The sequence below is a fragment of the Amblyraja radiata genome, chromosome 1, assembly GCF_010909765.2.
Source record: "Amblyraja radiata isolate CabotCenter1 chromosome 1, sAmbRad1.1.pri, whole genome shotgun sequence".
Taxonomy (NCBI): domain Eukaryota; kingdom Metazoa; phylum Chordata; class Chondrichthyes; order Rajiformes; family Rajidae; genus Amblyraja; species Amblyraja radiata.
In genome coordinates, this window is record NC_045956.1 from 19,346,709 (window position 1) to 19,372,682 (window position 25,974).

At 43.4% G+C, this 25,974-nt stretch overlaps 1 protein-coding gene across 1 annotated transcript in view; it reads left to right on the forward strand.

The window, feature by feature from the left end:
- ppid (peptidylprolyl isomerase D) overlaps positions 1-25,708 on the forward strand; it is a 41,418-nt gene extending 15,710 nt beyond the window's left edge. Inside the window, exons 5-10 of the mRNA XM_033018397.1 lie at positions 1,186-1,308; positions 4,914-5,020; positions 8,898-9,051; positions 21,966-22,052; positions 22,188-22,230; positions 22,789-25,708. Coding sequence (XP_032874288.1) covers positions 1,186-1,308; positions 4,914-5,020; positions 8,898-9,051; positions 21,966-22,052; positions 22,188-22,230; positions 22,789-22,877 — 603 coding nt within the window. The 3' untranslated portion in view covers positions 22,878-25,708. The remainder of the gene's footprint in view (positions 1-1,185; positions 1,309-4,913; positions 5,021-8,897; positions 9,052-21,965; positions 22,053-22,187; positions 22,231-22,788) is intronic.
- Positions 25,709-25,974: the final 266 nt, after the last annotated feature.

Genomic DNA, 25,974 nt, shown 5'->3' on the forward strand with positions numbered 1-25,974 from the left:
TGTTACCCCTAAACTTCTGTCCCTTAATTCTGAAGTCATGTCCTCTTGTTTGAATCTTCCCTATTCTCAAAGGGAAAAGCTTGTCCACATCAACTCTGTCTATCCCTCTCATCATTTTAAAGACCTCTATCAAGTCCCCCCTTAACCTTCTGCGCTCCAGAGAATAAAGACCTAACTTATTCAACCTTTCTCTGTAACTTAGTTGTTGAAACCCAGGCAACATTCTAGTAAATCTCCTCTGTACTCTCTCTATTTTGTTGACATCCTTCCTATAATTGGGCGACCAAAATTGTACACCATGCTCCAGATTTGGTCTCACCAATGCCTTGTACAATTTTAACATTACATCCCAGCTTCTATACTCAATGCTCTGATTTATAAAGGCTAGCATACCAAAAGCTTTCTTTACCACCCTATCTATATGAGATTCCACCTTCAAGGAACTATGCACGGTTATTCCCAGATCCCTCTGTTCAACTGCATTCTTCAATTCCCTACCATTTACCATGTACGTCCTATTTTGATTTGTCCTGCCAAGGTGTAGCACCTCACATTTATCAGCATTAAACTCCATCTGCCATCTTTCAGCCCATTCTTCCAAATGGCCTAAATCACTCTGTAGACTTTGGAAATCCTCTTCATTATCCACAACACCCCCTATCTTGGTATCATCTGCATACTTACTAATCCAATTTACCACATCTTCATCCAGATCATTGATGTACATGACAAACAACAAAGGACCCAACACAGATCCCTGAGGCATCCCACTAGTCACCTGCCTCCAACCCGACAAACAGCCATCCACCATTACCCTCTGGCGTCTCCCATTCAGCCACTGTTGAATCCATCTTGCTACTCCTGTATTTATACCCAACAGTTGAACCTTCTTAACCAACCTTCCATGAGGAACCTTGTCAAAGGCCTTACTAAAGTCCATATAGACAACATCCACTGCTTTACCCTCGTCAATTTCCCTTGTAACCTCTTCAAAAAATTCAAGACGATTAGTCAAACATGACCTTCCAGGCACAAATCCATGTTGACTGTTCCTAATCAGACCCTGTTTATCCAGATGCTTATATATATTATCTCTAAGTATCTTTTCCATTAATTTGCCCACTTTTACTCTGTGCAAGATTTCTTTGCTTACTGTTTACTGAAGGTGTATTTACATTACTGCAGCAATGTATTATAGAAAACTGTGGAGAACTTAAAGAAGGAGATGATTTGGGTCTAGCTCCTGCTGATGGATCAGGGGATGCATATCCAGATTTCCCCAAGGATATTGATGGAGATTTAAGTGATGTAAGTAATGTTGAGTTCTTTCCAAGTAGATTTGTTGGGAGATTTGTTGTATGTCTTTACTTTTTTATTTTAATGTCCCCTGCTCCTACCTAAAAGCACTTTGGAATTTTGTTCCATGGGTGGTTCCTCTTCCCACCGATCTCACCTCCAGATATTTTCATGTGCAAGTCTAGCCCAGAAGAAAATGTCAACGTTAAAACCAATCCGGTTGTCCTCTCGTTCAGTATTGAGTGGGGGGATCACCAGCTGACAGTTGTGAATGGTAGCCTTAACTCCCCACCTAAATCAAAAGTCATTAGTTAAATGTTCCCATTATACCTTGTGTGAAAAATCAGTAATTGAGCAGACTCAGAATTATACCATGTAGCTCAGTTGAATTACATTTAGCCTGCTGAGATTATGAGCATTCTCACAGTTTTGGTGCTTAAAACCAATTTCATAAGTGATAGGAGCAGAATTAGGCCATTCGGCCCATCAAGTCTACTCTGCCATTCAATCACGGCTGATCTATCTCTCCCTCCTAACCCCATTCTCCTGCCTGCTCCCCATAACCTCTGACACCGCTGATCCATTTCATCTGACATTTAAGTAGCATGATGGTGCACGACTTTAGAGGTTAAATGGTTTGTCTTCAGCAACATTGTGGATGCTCCTCTGAACCTGTGCATCCTAAATATGAGGAAAATGAAATTGTAGAACTGCTTGACCTCAAACAACCCGATACTTGATGACGACATGGGCCGGGTGACTGTTGATTTTGGCTCTCCGCACACATCAGTGGGCCAGCTGCAGTGTGCTGTTGAAAGGAAGATACCCTTTGGCTTTTAGCTGACATAGCTGTGTGTTTGAAACATAACTAGAAACGCCACTCGATCACAGGGCTAAGCATGATAAAAAACAAAGTTGCCAGTTTAGACTTTGAGGACTCTTGCAAATGCTGAAGCAAATTGATAGTTTTGTCCATTTGCAGAACACATTTGTTGTACACAGTAATCACACAGAAACTGTGGAACCATTTTGACAACAATCTAGCAAGGAGGTTTACTTTGTAATCAGGGAACAAAGTATAAAATAACTATTTAAAGTCTGACAATACAATGTTCAGTTTCAATGTAGCTAAGAATTTAGTTGATTTTTGGAAGGGGACAGAGTAGAATTGATTTGAAAGATTTTTGCTGAAATGAGCAACAATTTTGAAAATTCAAGCTTTTTTAATATCTATTTTTTTTAAATTACAAGAATCATTGCAGTGTTTATTACATCTTGTCTTGTTTGACTTTAGAGGTATAGTGCAAAAACAGAGCCTTATGCCCCTGTCCCACTTAGGAAACCTGAACGGAAACCTCTGGAGACTTTGCGCCCCACCCAAGGTTTTGTGCGGTTCCCGGAGGTTGCAGGTGGTTGCTGGAGGTTGCAGGTAGTGGAAGCAGGTAGGGAGACTGACAAAAACCTCTGGGTGTCATGGTACACCAGTCATTGAAAGTGGGCATGCAGGTGCAGCAGGCAGTGAAGAAAGCGAATGGTATGTTAGCTTTCATAGCAAAAGGATTTGAGTATAGGAGCAGGGAGGTTCTACTGCAGTTGTACAGGGTCTTGGTGAGACCACACCTGGAGTATTGCATACAGTTTTGGTCTCCAAATCTGAGGAAGGACATTATTGCCATAGAGGGAGTGCAGAGAAGGTTCACCAGACTGATTCCTGGGATGTCAGGACTGTCTTAAGAAGAAAGACTGGATAGACTTGGTTTATACTCTCTAGAATTTAGGAGATTGAGAGGGGATCTTATAGAAACTTACAAAATTCTTAAGGGGTTGGACAGGCTAGATGCAGGAAGATTGCTCCCGATGTTGGGGAAGTCCAGGACAAGGGGTCACAGCTTAAGGATAAGGGGGAAATCCTTTAAAACCGAGATGAGAAGAACTTTTTTCACACAGAGAGTGGTGAATCTCTGGAACTCCCTGCCACAGAAGGTAGTCGAGGCCAGTTCATTGGCTATATTTAAGAGGGAGTTAGATGTGGCCCTTGTGGCTAAGGGGATCAGAGGGTATGGAGAGAAGGCAGGTACGGGATACTGAGTGGATGATCAGCCATGATCATATTGAATGGTGGTGTAGGCTCGAAGGGCCGAATGGCCTACTCCTGCACCTAATTTCTATGTTTCTATGTTTCTATGAACCGCACGGAAACCTTGGGTGGGGCGCAAAGTCTCCAGAGGTTTCCGTTCAGGTTTCCTAAGTGGGACAGGGGCATTAGATCTACAGAGTTGGCTCCGAGCAGTGATCACCCCAGACACCAGCACTATCCTATACATTAGGGCAGGGGTTCCCAACCTTTTTTGTCCCGTTTACCTCCTGGCAACTATTCAAAAGTAAATTTACCTCCACCCTGTTTTGTTCAGTAATTCGATTATTAATAAAACAATCGACAAAGGGGACATATTAAAATAGTTTTTAACAAATCCAGAACCAACAAATTTACCCCCCTGGGGGTAAATTTACCCCAGGTTGGGAACTCTTGCACTAGGGCCAATTAACCTATAAAGCTGTACATCTTTGGAGTGCGTGGAAACTGGAGCACCCGGAGAAAACCCACGCAGTCACAGGTAGAACGTACAAAGTCTGTATAAACATCACCTGTCATCAGGATTGAACCCGGGTCTCTGGCACTGTAAGGCAGCAGCTCTCCCGCCCCTAAATTGATCAGTACGATCAATGATCAATCGATAAATGATCAGCTTGATCAGTATTTTGGGGATTGCCAATCCTATTAACTGCATCTTTGGAGCAGCGTGCAAAACTTTAGATGCACAGATACCGAGAAATAAGCAGCATGTGTCGACTACAATTTGGACAACGAGTTCTGCAATTGTGTTGATTTCTGTGCTTTTGATTTTCCCGCAATTTATACTGCGGCAGACAGACAAAAAAAAAAGATATTGACGCCTCAGGCTCTCCGGGAAAAGTGAGCCAAGAACTGCAGGTGGCGTTTAACTATTTTCTGTCGAAGTTGACTGCTGAAAGTCAAGTGGGACTGCTAGGTGCCCTGTTCAAGGGCAGGCTTCACCCTGTTGATGAGATAACCCAGCAATTTATAAGTACTGTAAGAGAAGGAAAGCGGGAACATAACCAAAGCAATCATTTCAAATCCATTAGGGTACAATTTGTGGTTCCCTCCACAGAAGGCTGTGGAGGTCAAGTCGGTGGATATTTTTAATGCAGAGATAGATAGATTCTTGATTAGTACGGGTGTTAGGGGTTATGGGGAGAAGGCAGGAGAATGGGGTTAGGAGGAAGAGATAGATAAGGCCATGAGGAGTCTCTGATGGATGTTTATGTTAAAATGTGTTTTGTATGTTCCGTTGCTTTTTATTTGTATGACTGACTTGGCGAATGAAATTCCTCGTATGTTGCAAAGCATACTTGGCTAATAAAGTATTATTGTGACTGAATGGCAGACTAGACTTGATGGGTCAAATGGCCTAATTCTGCTTCTATCCCTTATGACCTTCCAGGGTTCCACATTAAATCCTTTACCAGTATATTGTTTTTGTTTCATTGCATTTTCTTGTAATGATCAAGCATTTTCAAAATGATTAATTTAACAGGTTGATACTATTTTTCGGATCGCAGAAGACTTAAAGAATCTTGGAAATAACTTCTTTAAATCCCAGAACTGGATCTTGGCAGACAGCAAATACACCAAGGCGTTAAGGTAGTTATATTGAGCTAGAACGTGCTGGTAGACTTAATTGTACTTGGGGTTAATTGCACTTGCCATTGGCCAAGATCGTGTTTTATCTGGCCCATTGACTGGAATCTGCTTGCAGTCCTCACTCACCTGCACTTACCTGAGCGAGACATGGAAAGCTGGTCTTGCTGCTCCTCAGGCCTGGGAATCACATGGACCTTGCACAGTGAGTCTTGAGGTCCAACTTCCAGAACTTCTTGATAGTCTGTGAGAGGAGGCAAAGCTGGGAGACTTTTGTTTGCAAGCCTAATGCACTTTCACTGGTTTGCTAAGGGTTGTTAACTGGGAATATTCTCCATGGCACTGATAATGAACTGTTACAACAGTGGCTTCATTCTTCAGGTTATGAATATTATAAAGATTTTAAACATATTTTGTCATATTTTAAGCTTGGGTTACATTGTTTTCCTTTTTCCTCCCCTCAATTCAATTTTTATTTTTCTTCATGGTCCACATTGACTTGATCTAACTTCAACGCTGCTTCTCCGTCTTAATTTTACAATCCAACAACATTAAAAAAAAAAATCATAAATGGGATGGGTGTTATTAGGAAACTGTTGTTTAATGCCTATCCTAATTTCCATTGAGATAATGGTGAGGAGTCTCTACAGCTGCTACACTGTGTGGTTTAAACATTGTCACAATGCTGTTGACACGTCCAGGAATTTGGCCCTCTGATGCAGTGACAAATGGGTATTCCCAGTTAGAAAGGTGTTTTGTTGGAGGTTGTGATGGAATGGGATGCCAAATGGACCAGTGCTTTGTTGTGTATAATGCTGAGATGGTTACTGGAGCTGCTCACTGTTCACTTGTGCCCCCAGATGTGCTGTTTCCTTGCCTGCAACAAACTTTTGGTCAAAACCATTTGCGCCTAAAACTGTAGGAAAGAGGCTAATTGACAGCGCTATCTAGCTAATTATACTTTAAACCAACTGTACGAAGGGAAAAACATGCTTCTATTGACCAATCGATTATGAACAGCAGAGTCTTTGAATTTCAGATATGATCATAGTTTAGCGACACTGCCAAAATGGATTCAAAAATTCCTTGAATTCTTTTTGTCCATTCTCATTCTCCATAGATAAAAGATTGGGTTTTTGTGACTAAAGGCACATACAATAGTGTTTACTTGTAGGATTATAATTTGCATCTTGTAACAATAGTTACACAGGGGATGCTCCATTTCATACTCCTGGGCTGGACATAAGATATGTTAGTGATCATAAGGTCATAAGTGATAGGAGCAGAATTAGGCCATTCGGCCCATTAAGTCTACTCCACCATTCAGTCATGGCTGATCTATCTCTCGCTCCTTATCCCATTCTCCTGCCTTCACCCCATAACCCTGACACCCGCACTAATCAAGAATCTATCTGTCTCTGCCTTCAATGTCTTTCAGGGAAGGGAATTTGCCATTTTTACATGGTACTGGCCTACAGATGACATTAATCTTATTAACGTGGTGGAGTTTTAACTGTCCTCTAATATGGGAGACCACGGCATTCAGGGAAAACTTGGGATGGGTAATAAATGCTAATGATGCCCATATCCCATGACCATATACAAGTATAATCTTCACCTCAAAAGCTCTATGACTATTAGTGTAAGGGAGCACACGCTTCCCACAGAGTTCACCAACCTGGCTGTGATACAAGATCATCCCTTTGCCTGTAAAACATCACACGCCAAATATCAGTGGTAAACTCGACATAATGTTCCGTCATTGTGCTGAGTGCAACCATGTTGGACATTGTATATGCCTAACATTGTTCCTCTCTGGTTCAGAAAATAACATCGAAAAATTAAGATGCCATTTAAACCAGAAGCAACAGTGGGACTCACGGCACTTTGAATGAATATAGATGTCCTTCCTGTACTCTCTGGCTTTAACCAGGTGATCTAAGGTGATTCTGCCGAATCTTCTGACCCCCTTCCTCACCGTCTGCAACTCCTCCAATTTTGGTGTTGTCAGCAAACATACTCACCAACACATCTACATTTACATCCAGGTCATTTATGCATATCACAGGGTCTCAACCTGAAACGTCACCCATTCCTTCTCTCCGGAGATGCTGCCTGTCCCGCTGAGTTACTCCATCATGTTGGGTCTATCTTTGAGGTCACAGTAAAGATTCCTGCGAACTCTACTGGTCACAGACCTCCAGCCAGAATATCTTCCTTCCTCCGTCACCTTCATTGTTTGAATAAGCTGGTTCTGAATCCACACGGCCAAGTCACCAGTGAATTTGGTGCATCATAATCTTCTGATCATCTTACTATGATCTTTATCAAAATCCCTACTAAAATCCATGTATGTAATATCACCACTATATCTTCATCAATCTCCTTTGTCACCTCCTCAAAAGCTCAATCAAGTTAGTAAGACACGAACTGCCGCGTACAATGCTGTGATGGCTATGCCTAATTAGCCCATTCGCTTCCGAATGGGAGTAAACCCTATTTCAAAGGATTATCTGCTATAGTTTCAGTACCACTAACCTGAGGCTCACAAGCCGATAGTTCCGTGGATTCTCTTTACATCCCTTTCTAAATCCTGCTGTGTTAGATCACTGCAGCGAATAATCCCATCCCCACACAGGGAAAGTGATAGAAAATGAGTTAAGTTTAAGAAAGAACTGCAGATGCTGGAAAAATCGAAGGTAGATAAAAATGCTGGAGAAACTCAGCGGGTGAGGCAGCATCTGTGAAGCGAAGGAATAGGCGACGTTTCGTGTCAAGACCCTTCTTCAGACTGAAGAAGCAACATGACATAAGGTCAGAACATGAGTTAAGGTGTGTCGAGTTAAATCTGTACTCTGTCTCTACAGAACAATCCATCATAAGATGGACATCTCAAACAGCATCGCATGTGAATGATGGGTCTACCATAGTGTGATGCATAGATACGAAACCTGTAGCTTTTGCACATGGAAGTTGTACATTGAGCAAAAATACTGTGTTTAAGCAGTTACTATGTGATAATGTATAAAAGGAGAAGACAGATTTCCTGTTAGTTCAGCTGTTATGCACAATCTGGGGGGTCTTAAGTTTGGTGCTCACTCTCAGCTGAGTTTTCCTAATAGCCCTGTCCCATGGTACGAGTTCATTCCAAGAGCTCTCCCGAGTTTAAAAAAAATCAAACTCGTGGTAAGCACGGAGAATGAACGTAGCGGGAACGTCGGAGCTCGGGGGCGTCTCTTTGCGCTAACGGCAGGTACTCGGGAAGACTCCCTAACGGCAGGTAAGCACGGGAAGACTCGTGAAGATTTTTCAACATGTTGTAAAATGTCCACGAGAGCCCTGAGTACCGACGAGTGGCCATTACCGTAAATCTCCGAGTTCGAATCAGGGCAAACTCGGGAGAGCTCTTGGAATGAACTCGTACCGTGGGACAGGGCTTTTAGTTTGTAATTGGGAATTGATGAAGATCAGAGTTTTTCTCTTCTCCCTTCCCAGGACCGCAGTTTGAAAATTGCATGTATGAATGTGTGGGTGAGTGCAGGATCAAGTTTGGTTATGATAGCCCTTTGGTTGAATACTTTCTTGATAGCAGGTAAAAGGTCCCAGTTGTTTTATCGTGCCATGGTTTTCATGTAACTGTCTCTCTGCTGAAGGGAGAGGGAGCAGATTTTCAGAATTGTGGTGGATGGAAGGCATACTACAGAAAACGGGTTAAACAGAAACTGGTATGGGGTAATGGTGAAAATTGCAAACAACTGGCAGATTACTGTGAGAATAAGGGGAATGGCAATGTAAATGTTTCTGAAAGGTCCCCTATTTTAAATTTGTCTGAATTTTGCAAAATTACTGTGATTTTGAACTTCAGATGTTTTCCTTTAAGATATATAGGTGCACTAAGAAATGGAATGAATCAAGAACCAGAAGAGAAGGCAGTTAAAAATCTGGACGGCGTTGCACTGAGCTGTCACCTGAACATTGCTGCATGCAAGTTGAAACTATGTGACTGGGATGGTGCCATTCAACGCTGTGATGAGGTTTGTGTTCACATATTTATCCTTTATCCTTGCGTGATGGTTTTGTTGTGAAGTTAATCTCACATTTACAAGGGGACGTTTCCTACTGGATGGAGTTTTTTTTCAAATTTGAACTTTAGAATAAAATATTTTAAAAATGTGCTGGAAAAATTAAAAAGGATCCATGGAGAAACTTCAGTGATCAATGATTTTGCGTGCAAATGTTCAGCACAATTGAAGAATGTTAAAGTTAGCAATGTTTAATTAGGTGCTGAACAAAAAGAACCTTTTGGCAGGTGCTCAGTCCCTCATGCTTACTCTGCATTCAGTTGGATTATGGTTAATCTTTTAAAGTCGCCATCTTCTTGCCACTGACTCCGCATATAGAGTCACATGGTATGAAAACAGGCTTCAAGATGGCGCCCAACCCAGGCCACTCCTTGTGTGCTAGTCACAGAAGCAGATCTGCCATCGCACATTACAATCACTCCGCGCTTTTAAATTTAAAGTAAAGTAAAGTATCTTTTATTGTCATTCAGACTTTTCAGTCTGAAAGAAATTTCATAACATAGAATAAAATAACAAAACACACAAATAAACACAGATTTAACATCCACCACAGTGAGTCCACCAGGCACCTCCTCACTGTGATGGAAGGCAAACGTCTTAAAGTCCTTGTCTCTTCCCTCCTTGTCCTCCCTCTGCGTTGAGGCGATCCAGGCTTCTGATGTTGTGACCCCGCCGGGTGATGGAAAGTAAGTCCTGCAGCTGAATCTGAGCTCCGCGAACGGGCCGGTTCGAACTCCGCGGCCCGGGGCGGTCGAAGCTGCCGAAGCTGCCACCCTCCAGTCCAGCGGACGAAGCTGTTGTTGCGGGAGCTCCGGAGAACCGGTCACCAACCTGGGACCTGCGAGCTCCCGACGTTGTCGTCCACTGGGCCCGCGGCCGAGTCCACTGGGCCCGCGGCTGAGGCTCCGAAGTCGGGTCGCCGCCACCGCAACGCCATCGCAGCCCCGAAGTCGGCCAGCCTCGCGTTGTTAAGTCCTGGCTCTGCCTCCGGAGCCTCGAGGTCGGTCCCAATTGGAGGCCGCAAGCTCCGCCATTAGGCCTCAGCGCAGACGGAGACGGGGGATACGATAAGAAAAGGTTGCATCGCCCCGAAGGAAGAGTCTAAAAACAAGTTTCTCCCAACCCCCCCCCACACATACACAACTAAAATAACCTGAAACAACAGGACAAAAGAAAACAAAAAAAGAAAAGACAAACGGACTGCAGGCGAGCCGCAGCTGCAAGGCAGCGCCGCCACTTCCGGATCTCTACTCTCTACTCCTACAGAAACATTTCTTACTTTAACTATGATCACTAAACGTTATTCCCTTAGCATGTATCTATACACTGTGAATGGCTCAATTGTAATCATATATTGTTTTTCCGCTGACTGGTCAGCACCCAGCAAAAGCTTTACCTTGGTGAATGTGGCAATAACCTAAAACTGAACTGACCCAGCTTGCCGTTGCTGACCAAGGTGCCCCGTCTACACTTGTCTCACCTGCCAGTGTTTGACCCATCTCTCTCTCTCTAAACCTTTCCTGTCCAAGTACCTGTCCACATGTCTTTTAAATGTTGTTATAGTTTCTGCCTCAGCTACCTCATCTGGCAGCTCATTCCATGTACCCATCACCCTGTGAAATGTTGCCCTTCAGATTCCTCTTTCCCCTCTCAACTTAAACCTATATCCTCTCTGTGCACCTCTATATTTACCTCAGGATCTTGGAAACTCTATAAGATCATCTCTCATCCTACGATGATCCAATGAATAAAGTCCTGGCCAGCACAACCTCTCCATGTGGCTCGGGCCCTCAACTCCTGGCAATGTCCTCAAAACTTCTCTGCGCTCTTTCCAACTTAGCAACATCTTTCCCAAACTGAATACAATACTCCAACTGTGGCCTCACCACACCTTGTATAGCTGTAACATAACATCCCAACTTGTATACTCAATACCCTGACTGACGAAGGCCAATGTGCCGAGAGCCTTCTTGACCACCTTATCTACCTGTGCCGCCACTTTCAACACACTTTCTACGACACTCCCCAGAGCCCTGCCATTTACTGTGAAAATCCTGCCCTGGTTAGACTTCCCAAAATGGAATGCTTCTTTATCAACATAAAACTGCATTAACCATTCCACTGCCCACTTGCCCAACTGATCAAGCTCCTGCTGTAACCTTTGATAACTATCTTCACTATCTACAATACCACCAACTTTAATGTCTTCTGCAAACTTATGTTCTCATCCAAATCATTGATGTAAACGATTATATCTCATTCCTTTAATATCCAAAATGTAACAAACTCTTGATACAGTCTATGAAAGGATGCACGAGCAAGGTAAAGGGCCAGTCCCACGAGCATGCGCCTGCATGCGGCGAGTGCGACCAAACCAGAAGCGGGGGTCGCGCGGAGGTCGAGTGAGTGACGTGAAGTTCGAGCGAAGTCCGCGGGGAGTTTGCGCGTGACGTACGGCGTCGAGGCAGTGCGCACGGCGTTGAGGCAGCTGCGGGCCGCAGGCCGTTGCCGCGTGGAATTTTTGAACACGGTCAGTTTTTCGGAGCCCCGCGCGATGTCGGGACCAGCTCCGCTCAACTCCATACGGCTCCGGCGATCGAAATGGGACCGGCCCTGCGAGGCCGTGCGGCTCAAGCGACCACGTTAGGTCGCGCTTGCCACATGGAGTCGCATGCTCGTGGGACAGGCCCTTAAGCTGTAGTTTAGTTTTGTTGGGGGTGACAAACGATTTTATAGCTGAAAGAATATATTATGGTAGGAAGAAACAAAAGGCAATCGCGGATGGATAATGTAAGGTGCCACTCTGAACTTGCAGTCCTAAGGAAAGGTCTCCCACTGGCTATAACTAAATGAGGTAACCCTCACCTCAAGAAATATTCTTAAAATATGGTGATAAATATTCTGATAGTGTGCTCTTTCTCCCCTTCTACCTTCTGAGCCTTTCCCAACTTCTCAGCTCAAATTCTCTGCTCTTTGGTTTGAGGTACTAGTAAGTCGAACACAATTACATAGCCTTTTCTTGTCTTTCTCCATGTCCTGGTAAAAGTATCTTCATGGAAAATTCCTAAGTCAGCAAGAATGCTGAGGAAAGGTGGGAAATGGGAGGGTACCTTCCACACATCTTATGTCCTGGTGCTTGGGAGAATTTTCATTTAATGGACATGAACACACATATCGGAAGCTTCCGCACGACAGAGGTGACTTCAAAAGGCACATAGAACTTTGATAACTCGGCGGACAATCATTCGCATGTTCAGGGAGGCGTTCGGGGAGCTGTTTACCTGGAATTTAGATCAGATATGGCATTTCACTGTAAGCACTCCAAAATCGAAGTAACCTGGAGGAAGGAACTGCAAGTGCTGGTTTACACCGAAGATAGACACAAAAGTTGGAGTAACTCAGCGGGTCAGGCAGCATCTCTGGAGAAAAGGAATAGATGTCATTTCGGGTCAAGAACCTTCTTCAGACCTTCTTCAGATGTAACCTGTAAAAATTAATGAAAGTACTCGTTTCTGATGGCAATGCAAAGTGTTGGAATAACTCAGCACGTCAGGCAGCAGCTGTGGAGGGAGTGGATAGGCTTTCGGGTCTGATTGGGGAAGAGGAGAGGAAGCTGGAAAAGAGATGTAGGGGTGGGACAAAGCCTGGCAAGTGATGGGATACAGGTGATGGAGGGTTTAATTGGAAGGTAGATGAAGTAAGTGACAAAGATTAGAGATGAAAAGTAGACAAAAGGGTGTCAGATAAGCAGAGGAGAGGAGTGGAGGTCGGAGGCGGTCGATGAGTTGCGCGGGATTACCGAGCTCGCTCTTTCCGCCGCCGCTGCACTAGGTGAACGTCGCGATAGGTCCGGTAAACGGTGCTCTGGCACTATTCCCTGCTGTTACAAAATGATAGGAGAGCAGGGAGAGAGTGGGTCTAGTGGTATGGAGGCCAGTGGAAGAGAGGATAACGAAGAACGTGTTGAGAAGGAGTGGGAAACCGTGGGAGCACGGGGTAGTCCCAGGAAGAGCAGCCGTAAAAGAAGGAAAAACAATACTGGTGGATCGGAGAGTGAAGACAAGGAACCAGAAAAGGAAATTTTGTTAAATGTAGTGGTGAGGTTTGAAGGAGAAGGAGGAGTAAAGAAGATAGATCCATTGAAGCTGACAAAAGTAGTCAGGGCCCAGGTTGGGGAAGTAAAGTATGCAAGAGTGCTGGAGGATGGAAACATGCTAATAGGGTGCAACAGTGAGGCTCAAGTTGAAAAGGCAATGAAAATGGACAAGATTGACAAAACCAAAATAATCAAAGTAGTGAGAGTGGGAGAACGGAGGAGGGCAGGGTGTAAAGGGGTTATCTATGGAATCCCTCTCAAAGTTAATATGAGTGAACTGGTTCAGGAACTCAGGAAGAGATGTGAATTAATTATGAGTGCCAAAAGAATGACCAAAGGAGCAAAGAAAGAGGAAACTGAGTCAGTCCTGGTCGAATTCAAGACAGAATCCCTTCCAAAAGTGGTCCATTTTGGATTCATGCGATATAGTGTAAGAGAGTACATACCCAAACCAATGAGGTGCTTCAAATGTCAGAAATTTGGGCATATAGCTAAAATGTGCAAGGGGGCGAGGAAATGCGCAAGGTGTAGTGGGGACCATGAATATGGTCAGTGTGGAGAGGGGGTCAGACCAAAGTGCTGTAATTGTGGAGGAGAGCATAGTGTGGCTTACTGGGGCTGTGAGGTGATGAAACGCGAAGCTGAAGTACAAAACATAAGAGTGAAGGAAAAGGTCTCCTATGCAGAGGCAGCAAAGAGGGCTGACCCTACAAAACAGATGAATGAAAGAAGGATCAGGAGGGAGCAAGATGTGGGCATAATGGAGACAATAAAAGAAAAAGAAAAGAGTATATGGAAAGAAAAGAAAAACCTGGTTATATTTATAGCAGGAGTAATAAATGCGACAGCAGAAGTAAAATCCAAAACAGAAAGGATCCAAATCATTGTAAAGGCTGCAGTCCACCACTTGGGCATGGCAGGATTGAAGTGGGAGGAAATACATGATGGTCTCAGTATCCAGGCAAGCCAAGAGTCAACATGTGTGGGTTAATAATATTAATGTGAATCCTACAATGGAATGCAAGAAGCTTGTTAGCCAATGGGCAAGACTTTAAGCAATTCATAGACAGTAGGAAGGAAAAACCAGATGTCGTATGTATCCAGGAAACCTGGTTGAAACCAAGTTTAGATTTTGTTCTATATGATTATGTTGCAGTGAGATGTGATAGGGGAAATGGGGGAGGAGGGGGTTGCGCCACTTTCATTAAAAAAGGGATACCATACAGGGTATTAGGAATTGGGCAGGAACAGGAATATGTGGTAATAGAAGTGTGGTCTGAGAGGAGGAAAATAGTGGTAATAAATTACTATAATCCATGTAAGCGATTAGAGGTCAATAAGTTACAGGAAGTAGAAGGCCAGAGCAAATCTAATGTTATTTGGTGTGGGGACTTTAACGCACATAATACATTATGGGGCAGTGGAAAGTCAGATAATAATGGGCAGGTAATTGAGGAATTATTAAATGATGGTAATCTAGTATGTCTAAATGATGGAAAGAAGACCAGGGTAGATGTTAGGACAGGGAAGGAGTCTGTGTTGGACCTTACACTTGTTTCTAATAGGATTGCTGCTAAGTGTGACTGGGAAGTATATGAAAAGGGTACCATAGGAAGTGATCATCATCCTGTGCTATGCAAAATAAATGTTACTTTAATTATGAGTAAAGAAAACAGAAGTGGACGATGGGTTTTTGGAAAGGCTAATTGGGAGAAATTTAAGGAAGAAAGTGATAGATATGTAAAACCGATACAAGAGGAGATAGATATAGAAAGCTTTGAGAATAAATTGTCAGAAGGTATCAAAAGAGCAGCATTAGTTTCCATACCTAAAAGTAAAGGAAGATCAAAAAGGAAAGCTGTGCCGTGGTGGGACAATAAGTGTAAAGAGGTGGTGGTGAATAGAAACAGAGCATTCAGATTATTAAAAAGAACTCATAACTACCAACACATGATTAATTACAAACAGGCTCAGGCAATTGTAAGGAGGACTATAAGACAAACAAAAAGAGCATATTGGAGGAAGTATTGTGATTCAATTGGAAGCACAACACAGGTAGGGGAGATATGGGGGATGATTTAAAAAATGTAAGGTGATAAAAGGGAGTGGAGTTATCCTATCCTAACAAATGGAGATCAAACTGTAGTCTCAAATAAAGACAAAGCAGAACTAATGGTTAACACTTTTAGTAGGGTTCACAGCTCCCACAACTTATCAGATGAAGGAAGAAGAGGTAGGGAAAGAACAAGAGAGGAAAATGTTGAGGCCTTACAAAGGAAAGGTATCACAGAGGACAAGTACAATATTCCATTTAATTTGGGGGAGCTAAAGAGAGCTCTGGCCAAGTGTAAGAACTCAGCCCTAGGGAAGGATGATATTTGTTACATAATGATAAAGCATCTAAGTGAGGAGGGACTCCAAAAGATACTTGCACTATATAACAAGGTGTGGGAAGAAGGGCGAATACCAGAGAGGTGGAAGGAAGCGATCATTGTGCCTATTAGGAAACCAGGGAAAGATGCAAGTAATCCAGTAAATTATAGACCTATAGCTTTAACAGCACACATGTGTAAACTGATGGAAAGAATGGTAAATGAAAGATTAATGCATCTAATGGAAGAAAAAGGTATAGTGGCTAATTATCAGAGTGGCTTTAGAAAAGGGAGAGGTACTAATGATCCAGTTCTGTGCTTGGAAGATGATATAAGGAAAGCACAAGTCAAAAAATAATCTGTAGTTACCATATTTTTTGATGTAGAGAAGGCTTATGATATGTTGTGGAGAGAAGGTCTTCTAATAAAGCTGCATTTAATGGGAGTAGGAAGAAATATTTTTAACTGGATAATGGATTTTCTCAACGGTAGAAGTATCCAAGTTAAAATAGGGTCAGACATCTCTAGTAAATGTGTAGTCGAGAATGGAACTCCCCAGGGAAATGCGATAAGCCCGATCCTATTCTCAGTCATAATCAATGATATATTTGCAAACATTCAACCAGAGATGGGGTGTTCGCTCTTTGCAGATGATGGCAGCCTATGGAGAAGGGGGAGGAATATAGATTTTATCGTGGAAAAAGTACAGCAAGGGATAGCCCAGGTGGAAGAGTGGGGAGGGAAATGGGGTTTTAAATTCTCTATAGAGAAGACAAAGACAATGGTTTTCACAAGGAAGAAAATTAAAGAGGATGTCCAGTTAAAACTATACGGCAACAATTTGGAAAGAGTAAAAGATTTCCGTTTCCTGGGGGTTCATTTTGACTCCAGATTAACATGGAGGGTCCACATTACAAAAATAATTGAAAAATGCAAAAAAGCCATCAATGTAATGAGATGCTTGGCAGGTTTAGAATGGGGAGCAGATGTATTATCTCTTAAACGTATTTATGTATCACTGATCAGATCCAGACTAGAGTATGGCAGTATAGCTTATGGGTCAGCATCTAAGTCAGTGTTGTCCGAGTTGGACAAAGTCCAAGCGGAAGCTCTAAGAGTCTGTATAGGAGGTGTGCGGACGTCACCTGTATGTGCACTACAGGTGGAAACTGGGGAGATGCCGTTGAGACTGCGCCGCAGACAATTAATGGCTAATTACTGGCTAAGCCTTAAGGGTCATGGAGAGAACCACCCAACAAAACAGGCAGTACAGGAGTGCTGGGAGAGAGGGGTGGCTCAGTCTGGAAGCTTCGACTGGGTTGGAGCAGTTGTGGCAAGGGACATGGGAGTAGAGGACAAAGAGTTCTGCCCTGCAGTATTGTGGCCATCTGTCCCAATATGGTTACTGAACATCCCAAAAGTTGATCTGGAGACATGGGAGGCAAAAAGGAGGAACAAAAATTCAGACCTAAAGACAGAATATCATAGCCATATAGATAATAGATACAGGGAACACCTCTTAATTTTCACAGATGGATCAAAGGATCCAGTAGCTGAAACAACAGGGGCAGCTGTGGTAGTCCAGGGGATGAATGTTGAGCTTTACAAAAGAACAAACAACTATTTGACAGTATATACAGTGGAACTGTACGCTATTTTGATGGCAGTTCGGTGGATGGAACAGATGCAACCATGTAAAGTAGTAATATGTAGCGACTCATTATCTGCAATCCAGAGTATTGGGTCTGGTGCATCCCATAGGCGGCCTGACTTAGTTTATGAAATCCTGCTACTATTAAGCCAAGTGACAAGGAGGGGCAGTGACGTGACTTTGTTGTGGGTCCCAGCACACATTGGTGTTCTAGGGAATGAAAAGGTGGATAAATTGGCAAAGGAGGCTGTAAAAAAAAGAAACATAGAGGTAAACTTACAACTATCCAAATCCGAAGGAAAACACATTGTGTGGAAGAAAATAAATCAGGAATGGCAACAATACTGGGAACAGGAGACAAAGGGGAGACACCTCTATTCGCCACAAAACAGAGTGGGCATTACAGCAAGAAGAGTGGGGAACAGGAGGGAACAGGTAGTATTAACAAGGTTGCGGATAGGACACACTCACCTGAACAGCACATTAAAAATATTGGGAAAACACCCTACTGGGCTGTGTGAGGAATGCCATCAACCAGAAACAGTTCAGCATGCCCTAGTTGCACGTAGGAGATATGAGACAGAAAGAGGATTTATGATCATTGAAATTAGGAAAATTGGGTTGACAGAAATATCAGTAAAGAACATTCTAGAGTGTGGAGGGAAAGGAAAAGGAATAAAGTTGTTGTTTGATTTCTTGAGGGCCTCTGGGCTTATAAAAAGGATCTAATATAAAGACATGAGTACTGTGGAATGAAGCCAGAAGGTGGCAGCAATGCAACATTGCGGATACCGACTGCCGTAAAACTCCAAAGAAGAAGAAGAAGAAGAGGAGAGGAGTGAATTGTAAAACCAGAGGGAGGAATATAGGTGGAGGGCTGGTGGTGTTGGTGGGGGGGAGATGGGTGGATATGGGTGCACACTGGGGTGGGTGGGGTATTATAGTTGGAGAATTCAATGTTCATACCTGTGTTTTAACCTACACCCAAGCAAAATATAAGATGCTGTTCCTCCAATTTTCTTGTGGCCTGATTCTGGCAATGGAGGAGGCCCAAGATAGAAAATATTAGCACGGAAAGGGAATTAAAACGGTTGGCAATCGGAAGACCCAGCAAGTCTTGGCAGACGGAGCGTGTTAGGGGAAGTGGCCGCCCAGTCTACGTTAGATTTCACCGATGTAAAAGAGGCCACATTGAGAATTCCAAATGTAGTTGAAAAAGTGCATGTGAACCTGTAAAGGCTACTGGTGTTTCTGGATGGACGTCAGGAAGAAGGTGTAGAGACAGTGTTATATCTCCTGTGCTTTCAAGAAAAAGTACCTCAGGAGTGGAGGGGGGTGGAGCATGGTGTGCATGGGAAGGAATGAGTGAGACGATGAGTTGAGGAGGGTAGAAACAAGGAACTGCAAATGTTGTTTTCCACAGGCAGTGCTGATGTAACTCAGTGGGTCAGTTGAGGAGGGAGTGGTCATAGAAACATAGAAAATAGGTGCAGGAGTAGGCCATTCGGCCCTTCGAGCCTACACCACCATTCAATATGATCATGGCTGATCATCCAACTCAGTGTCCCATCCCTGCCTTCTCTCCATACCCCCTGATCCCTTTAGCCACAAGGGCCACATCTAACTCCCTCTTAAATATAGCCAATGAACTGGCCTCAACTACCTTCTGTGGCAGAGAATTCCACAGATTCACCACTCTCTGTGTAAAAAATGATTTTCTCATCTCGGTCCTAAAAGACTTCCCTTTTATCCTTAAACTGTGACCCCTAGTTCTGGACTTCCCCAACATTGGGAACAATCTTCCTGCATCTAGCCTGTCCAACCCCTTAAGAATTTTGTAAGTTTCTATAAGATTCCCCCTCAATCTTCTAAATTCTAGCGTGTACAAGCCGAGTCTATCCAGTCTTTCTTCATATGAAAGTCCTGCCATCCCAGGAATCAATCTGGTGAACCTTCTCTGTACTCCCTCTATGGCAAGAATGTCTCCTCAGATTAGGAGACCAAAACTGCACGCAATACTCCAGGTGTGTTCTCACCAAGACCCTGTACAACTGCAAAGATCGTGAAGGGACGGAGATGGAAATACATGACTACTGGTGGGATCACGTAACGGTGGCAGAAATGTCGGAGCATATGTTGGATGCTGGTGTGGGGTGAAAGATGAGGACCTGTGGAAATGTATCCTTGTTCTGTGTGGGGGGGGGGGAGGGAGAGCGAGAGCAGAACTGTGGGACTCGAGGAGACGCAGGCGAAGGATGCATCCACAACATCAGGGAAAACCATGTTTACGGCAGAAAAAGAACATCTCGGATTTCCTAGAATGGAAAGCCTCATCTTGGAAGCAGATACACCGCAGATGGAGAAACTGAGAGTAAGGAATGACATCCTTGCAAGAGGTAGGGTGGGTGGAGGTGTAGTCAAGGGGCCAGGGTAACTTGAAGTTTCTGATTAAAGTCTTGTTCATCTTGAACTGCACACTTCCAGTCGGTATCCACACTGCAGGGCGGCACGGTGGTGGGTTCCATCCTGACTACGGGTGCTTGTCTGTACGGAGTTTGTACGTTCTCCCCGTGACCTGCGTGGGTTTCTCTGGGATCTATAGTTTCCTCCCACACTCCGAAGACGTAGAGGTTTGAAGGTTAATTGGCTTGTTATAAATGTAAAATTGCCCCTAATGTGCGTGGGGTAGTGTTCGCATGCGGGGATCGCTGGTTGGTGCGGACCCGGTGGGCTGAATGGCCCGTTTCCGTGCTGTATCTCTAAACTAAACTAAACGAAACTTTCTGATGATTACGCAGTGTTGGCTCACGATAATAACCTTGGTTGTCGTACGATACACATTGGTTGTAAGTCCAGAAAAGAAAGGTTACTTGGCAGTCATGAAAAGATCAACGATTACTAATGGTTGAATTCTATTTTTACCAGGCTGATTTCACACCGACCTTGAGTGCTCAGCCTGTAGTCAGTTTGAGAAAAGGCACTTTTTGGAGATCTTAACCCCAGAAATACATATTCAGTGGATGCCATAGTGATCCCCTAACTTTCCTTCTGTAGTGATCCCCTAACTTTCCTTCTGTAGTGATCCCCTAACTTTCCTTCATCTTGGGATCTATTTCACCCCCTCCACCTCCCACCCTCACCCTCACAGCAAAGTAGCATCAACTATGATGGATTGGAAGTTCTTCCTCCAGGATCCAGGTTGATTGGAATTCCGATCAACCTGGATCCTGGAGGAAGATCTTCCAATCCATCATAGCTGATGCTACTTTGCTGTGCAGCAGAGTTGAAGGCCAACCCTCAAAGGCACATTTATCAAAAAGCCAAACTCTGACAAGATGGATGATGACTGCTATGTGGAGGGCTGGAGGGAGCATGGTGAGTGGATTAAGGTCCACCGTGAGAAAGATTGTAGTCGTGAATGAATCAAGGAGGAGAGATTAAAAAAAATCAATCCTAGAAAAGGTATCATGACCTCTAAATATACCAAGATGGCACCTACAGCACAATAAACAACCGCATTTGGAGTGTTGTGAGCAGCTTTGGGCCCCATATCTGAGGAAGAATGTACTGGCACTGGAGAGGGTCCAGAGGAGGTTTACGAGAGTGATCCCAGGAATGAGTGGGTTAACATATGATGAACATTTGTCAGCACTGGGTCTCTACTCGCTGGAGTATAGAAGGATGAGGGGGCCCCATTGACACGTACAGAATAGTGAAAGGCTTGGATAGAGTGGACGTGAAGAGGATGTTTCCACTAGTGGGAGAGTCTCGGACCAGAGGTCATAGTCTGAGAATTAAAGGACGTTCCTATAGGAAGGAGATGAGGAGGAATTTCTTTAGTCAGAGGGTGGTGAATCTGTGGAATTCATTGCCACAGAAGGCTGTGGATAAAGGATATTTTTAAGGCAGAGACAGATAGATTCTTGATTAGTACGGGTGTCGGGGTTATAGTATTACAGAAATGACCATTGATGTGAAACCTAGGTGTAACATGGCCTGTATGGCAATCATGGAAGATAAATAGGAAAATGGACATCTCTTAGTGTTATGGACAATAGACAATAGGTGCAGGAGTAGGCCATTCGGCCCTTCGAGCCAGCACTGCCAATCAATGTGATCATGGCTGATCATCCCAAATCAGTACCCCGTTCCTGCCTTCTCCCCATATCCCCTGACTCCGCTATCTTTAAGAGCCTTATCTAGCTCTCTCTTGAAAGCATCCAGATAAACAGCCTCCTGAGGCAGAAAATTCCACAGACTTACAACTCTGTATTATTGGTTTTGCTCAAATACTGCACACAAATTATGAAATTTTAGGCCATTAATCTAATTCAGTAAGAAACAATATCATTATAAGGATCTTGGAAAGACTGAAAGAAAACTGTAATTCTGTGGTATATAATTGCTTGTTAGAAAATATACTGAAGTTTTCATTGATGGAGGAATCCAACTTTTCATTGCTTTTAAATTTAAATGCCTAATCAGTGGATTTGATGCATTTTTCTCTGAGAATTTGAATGTTCTCCGCCTGACCGCGTGGGTTTTCTCCGAGATCTTCGGTATCCTCCCACACTCCAAAGACGTACAGGTTTGTAGGTTAATTGGCCTGGTATAAGTGTAAATTGTCCCTAATGTGTGTTGGATAGTGTTAATGTGTGGGGCTTGCTGGTCGGTGTGGGCTTGGTGGGCCGAAGGGCCTGTTTCTGTGCTTTTTCTCTAAACTAAACTAAACCATTTCCTTTAAAAGGCTCTGGCAATTAATCAATCAAACACAAAGGCACTTTACAGAAGGGCTCAGGCTTGGCAAGCAAAGAAGGATTACGATCAGGCACTGGTACAGTAGCACATTATTAATTTCTTAATCTCTTGAACACAAAGTTTGACAAAGAATTGAATGGAATATATTGAAAAGAGAACTCAAAAGTACCAGCATAACATTGGAGTCACATATTTTTTTGTTGTTGTCTAGGATGATCTTAAGAAGGCTCTGGATATAACACCCGATGACAAAGGCAAGTTGTAAAAATCATTGACAGACACAAAATACTGCAGTAACGTAGTGTGACAGGGCAGCATCTCTGGAGAGAAGGAATGGGTGACATTTCGGGTCGAGACCCTTCAGACTAGAGTCGGGGGAAAGGGAAACGAGAGATATAGACAGTAATGTAGGGAGATATAGAACAAATGAATGAAAGATATGTAAAAAAATAATGATGATAAAGGAAACAAGCTATTGTTAGCTGTTTGTTGGGTGAGAATGAGAAGCTGGTGCGACTTGCGTGGGGGAGGGATGGAGAGAGAGGGAGTGCTGGGATTACTTGGTTAGAGAAACCATTATTCACACCACTGGGCTGTCATCTGCCCAAGCCAAATATTAGATAGTGTTCCTCCAATTTGCGTTTAGCCTCACTCTGACAATGGAGGAGGCCTCGGACAGAAAGGTCTGTGTAGGAATTGGAAGGGGGATTTAAGTGTTTGGCTGGTACTGGTACCTTCACATGCATATGAAAATAATTTGCTGTTTTCTGTGGCTCTCATATTAACTTTGCCTTCTTGTTACATTTTTGCAGCTGTAAACAATGAAATACTCAGAGTGAAGCAAAAGAAAAAGGAACTAAAAGAGAAGGAAAAAGCAACTTATGCAAAAATGTTTGCTTAATAATCGAATTTTTGTTTACAGTCCTGAACAGCCCCGGGTTTATTTTGGGAATAATTTTGAGGGCATTGATGTGTGAGTCTGTAGCTTGTTTGTCGGATAATATCTATTGTCGAAAAAAACAATAGAGTTTAGATGGTGGGTAAACATTTGGATTTAGCTGCACTACTTGCAATAGAATTGTTAAAAATATTAAAATAAATATCGAAAACAAAGGTCTGAACTGTTTCTCCTGCCGTAGAGGATGATGTTTCTGTTTACGACTCTTCACAGTAATTACATCAGAGAAGTCAAATCTGGAAGAACGCTTATGCCTTTAAATTACTATTTCCATTTGAAAGAGATTAGTGAATTCTTTATACTTTATTGTCACATGTGACAAGTCACAGTGAAATTCTTTGCTTGGGTATGCAATAGTCACCACATAAAGGACGGTGAAAAAGTTACAAAGTATCCCACCTTTGTTCTCCCACTCCCTCACGGCGGTCTCCCCACGGGTCCTCCTTTGTTGTTCCTCCCGGCGGCAGCGTCTTCACTCCGACATGGTCCATCGGTCGGTGACATTAATGTATGCCAAGTTGCCTAACCAAGGTTGTTTCACTTGCCTGCATCTGGCTCAAATTCCTCTAAAAACGATTGTTTTCTGTGCACCTGTGTCTTTCAAATGTTGTAATTGTATTTGCTTCAACCACTTCCTCCGGCAGCTCATTCCATGTACGCGCATCCCTGAGTGTGAAAAATTGCCCCTCTTGTCCCTTTTAAATCTTTCCCCTCTCACCTCAAACCTATGTCTTCTGGTTTTAGACTCCCCTTCCCTGGGGAAGATGACTATTCAACTTATCTCTGGCCCTCATGGCTTTATATACCTCAACTGTTACCCCTCAACCTCCTCTGCTCCAGGGAATGAAGGGCCAGCCCCTCTACACAACTTTTCTTACATTCTTTACAGTTTAATGAGATGCTTTCTTTAGTATTTAATATTGTGAGCAATTTTGGGCACCATATCTGAGATACGATGTGCTGGCCCTGGAGAGGGTTCAGAGGTGGTTTACAAGAATGATCCCAGGAATGAGTGGGTTAACTTGTGATGAGCGTTTGATGGCACTTGGCCTGTACTCTCTGGAGTTTAGAAGAATGAAGGGGGGACCTCATTGAAATGTACCGAATAGTGAAAGGCTTGGGTAGAGTGGATGTGGAGAGAATGTTTCCACTTATGGGCGTCTAGGACTAGGGGTCATAGCCTCAGAATTAAAGGACGTTCCTTTAGGAAGGAGATGAGGAGGAATTTCTTTAGTCAGAGGGTGGTGAATCTGTGGAATTCTTTGCCACACAATTGATATTTTTAAGGCAGATATAGTTTCTTGATTAGTATGGGTATCAAGGGTTAGTGGGGGAAGGCAGGAAAATGGGGTTATGGGGGAGAGATAGATCAGTCATGATTAAATGGCGGAGCAGACTTGATGGGCCGAATGGCCTAATTCTGCTCCTATCACTTATGACCTTACGATCCCATCGTAATCATAGAAACCCTTAATTGAGCCATTGTCGAACCTGGAACATTGAGCTGTCAAATTCGGTTTCCAAAGCTTACTTACTGCCACAGCCAGAGCATGTTCTGTTCATCCGATTCTTGAGGTCAACATTTAAAAGTTATGAACAGAATATTTTTACATTGTGGCCCGGAATTTCTTTGAGTTCATTTCACCCAGCTTAATTATAAATTGAAAATTAATGACGAATGGCAATTCAAATGCAACATTCTATTTATACTTGAGGCACAAAATGGGTGATCTACCCTTTTTATTTGAAAAACTGACCACATTAAGCTCTGGCAAATTTTCATCTGTCAACTGTACTGTCCTTGAAAATGGCATTTTGTGGGACATTGTCCCAGTTGTTACCGGATTTCTGTAACTTTTCACTTTTCTTTTCCTCTGCAAAAAGCACATAATGATACAAACAAATTATAATAATCGCAGTGATACAAGAAACAATTGTACCCCTCAACGTTTCAATGGGGTTTAATGAGGAATTAAACCATTCATTATTCATTGGTGCTCCAATATTACACTTCTGACAAATGATGGCTAAAGAGCCTGTCCCACGTTCATGCGACTGCATGCGGCAAGCGCGACCAAACCGGAAGCGGGGGCCGCAAGGAGGTCGAGTGATCCCCGTACAGGGCTGTCACACCAGCATGCGGCGAGCGCGACCAAACAAGAAGCGGGGGCCGCGCGGAGGTTGAGTGATCCCGTACGAGTTGACATGAAGTTCGAGCGAAGTCCGCAGGATGTTCGCGCTAGGCGTACGCCGTCAAGACGCTGCGTAAGGCATCGAGACGGTGCGTACGGCCTCAATGCGGCTGGGGGCTGGCAGGCCGTGGCCGCGCGAAATTTTTGAACAGTCAGTATTTCGAAGCCCCGCGCGATGTCGGGACCAGTTCCGCACAACTCCATACGGCTCCGGCGATCAAAATGGGACCGGCCCTGCGAGGTCGTACGGCTCAAGCGACAACGTTAGGTCGCGCTTGTCGCATGCTCGTGGGACAGGCCCTTTAGTCTATATCCCTCTTGCAGGCTGGTATTCTGACCATCAGTATTTAAGTCCATTGATAAATTTGTCAAATTCCAAATTAATTGTATTTTGCGAAATATATCGGAGGCATAAGTTGGATATTTTTTGTGGTTTGTCTTCTGGTCAGAGGTTTGTCAGTTATTAAAGTTGAAATGTAAATGTGTACTATTAGCAGCAAATGGTAGTATCTGAATTCATTCGATAATAGCCTTCCAATGTATCTGTTAAGAAACTATTAAATTTTGTCTTTAAATATAAAACTTATTGCATTATCATTATTAACGTTGGTTCGAATACTCCAAGGAAGTAATTTGATATTTGCCTAAATTTGTGCACGTTAACTTGAAATCTGCACTCATTGAGGTTCTTTACTCATGTCCAGTGAAAGATATTCTCTCAACAATACAACGCACAACAGGATGATTTGACAGTGAAATTGATACCAGGCTAAAGAATATTAGGAGTGGTACTTAAATGCTCAACCAAGAACAATAAAACTGGTGTCTTATAGCACCACCTATTGGGT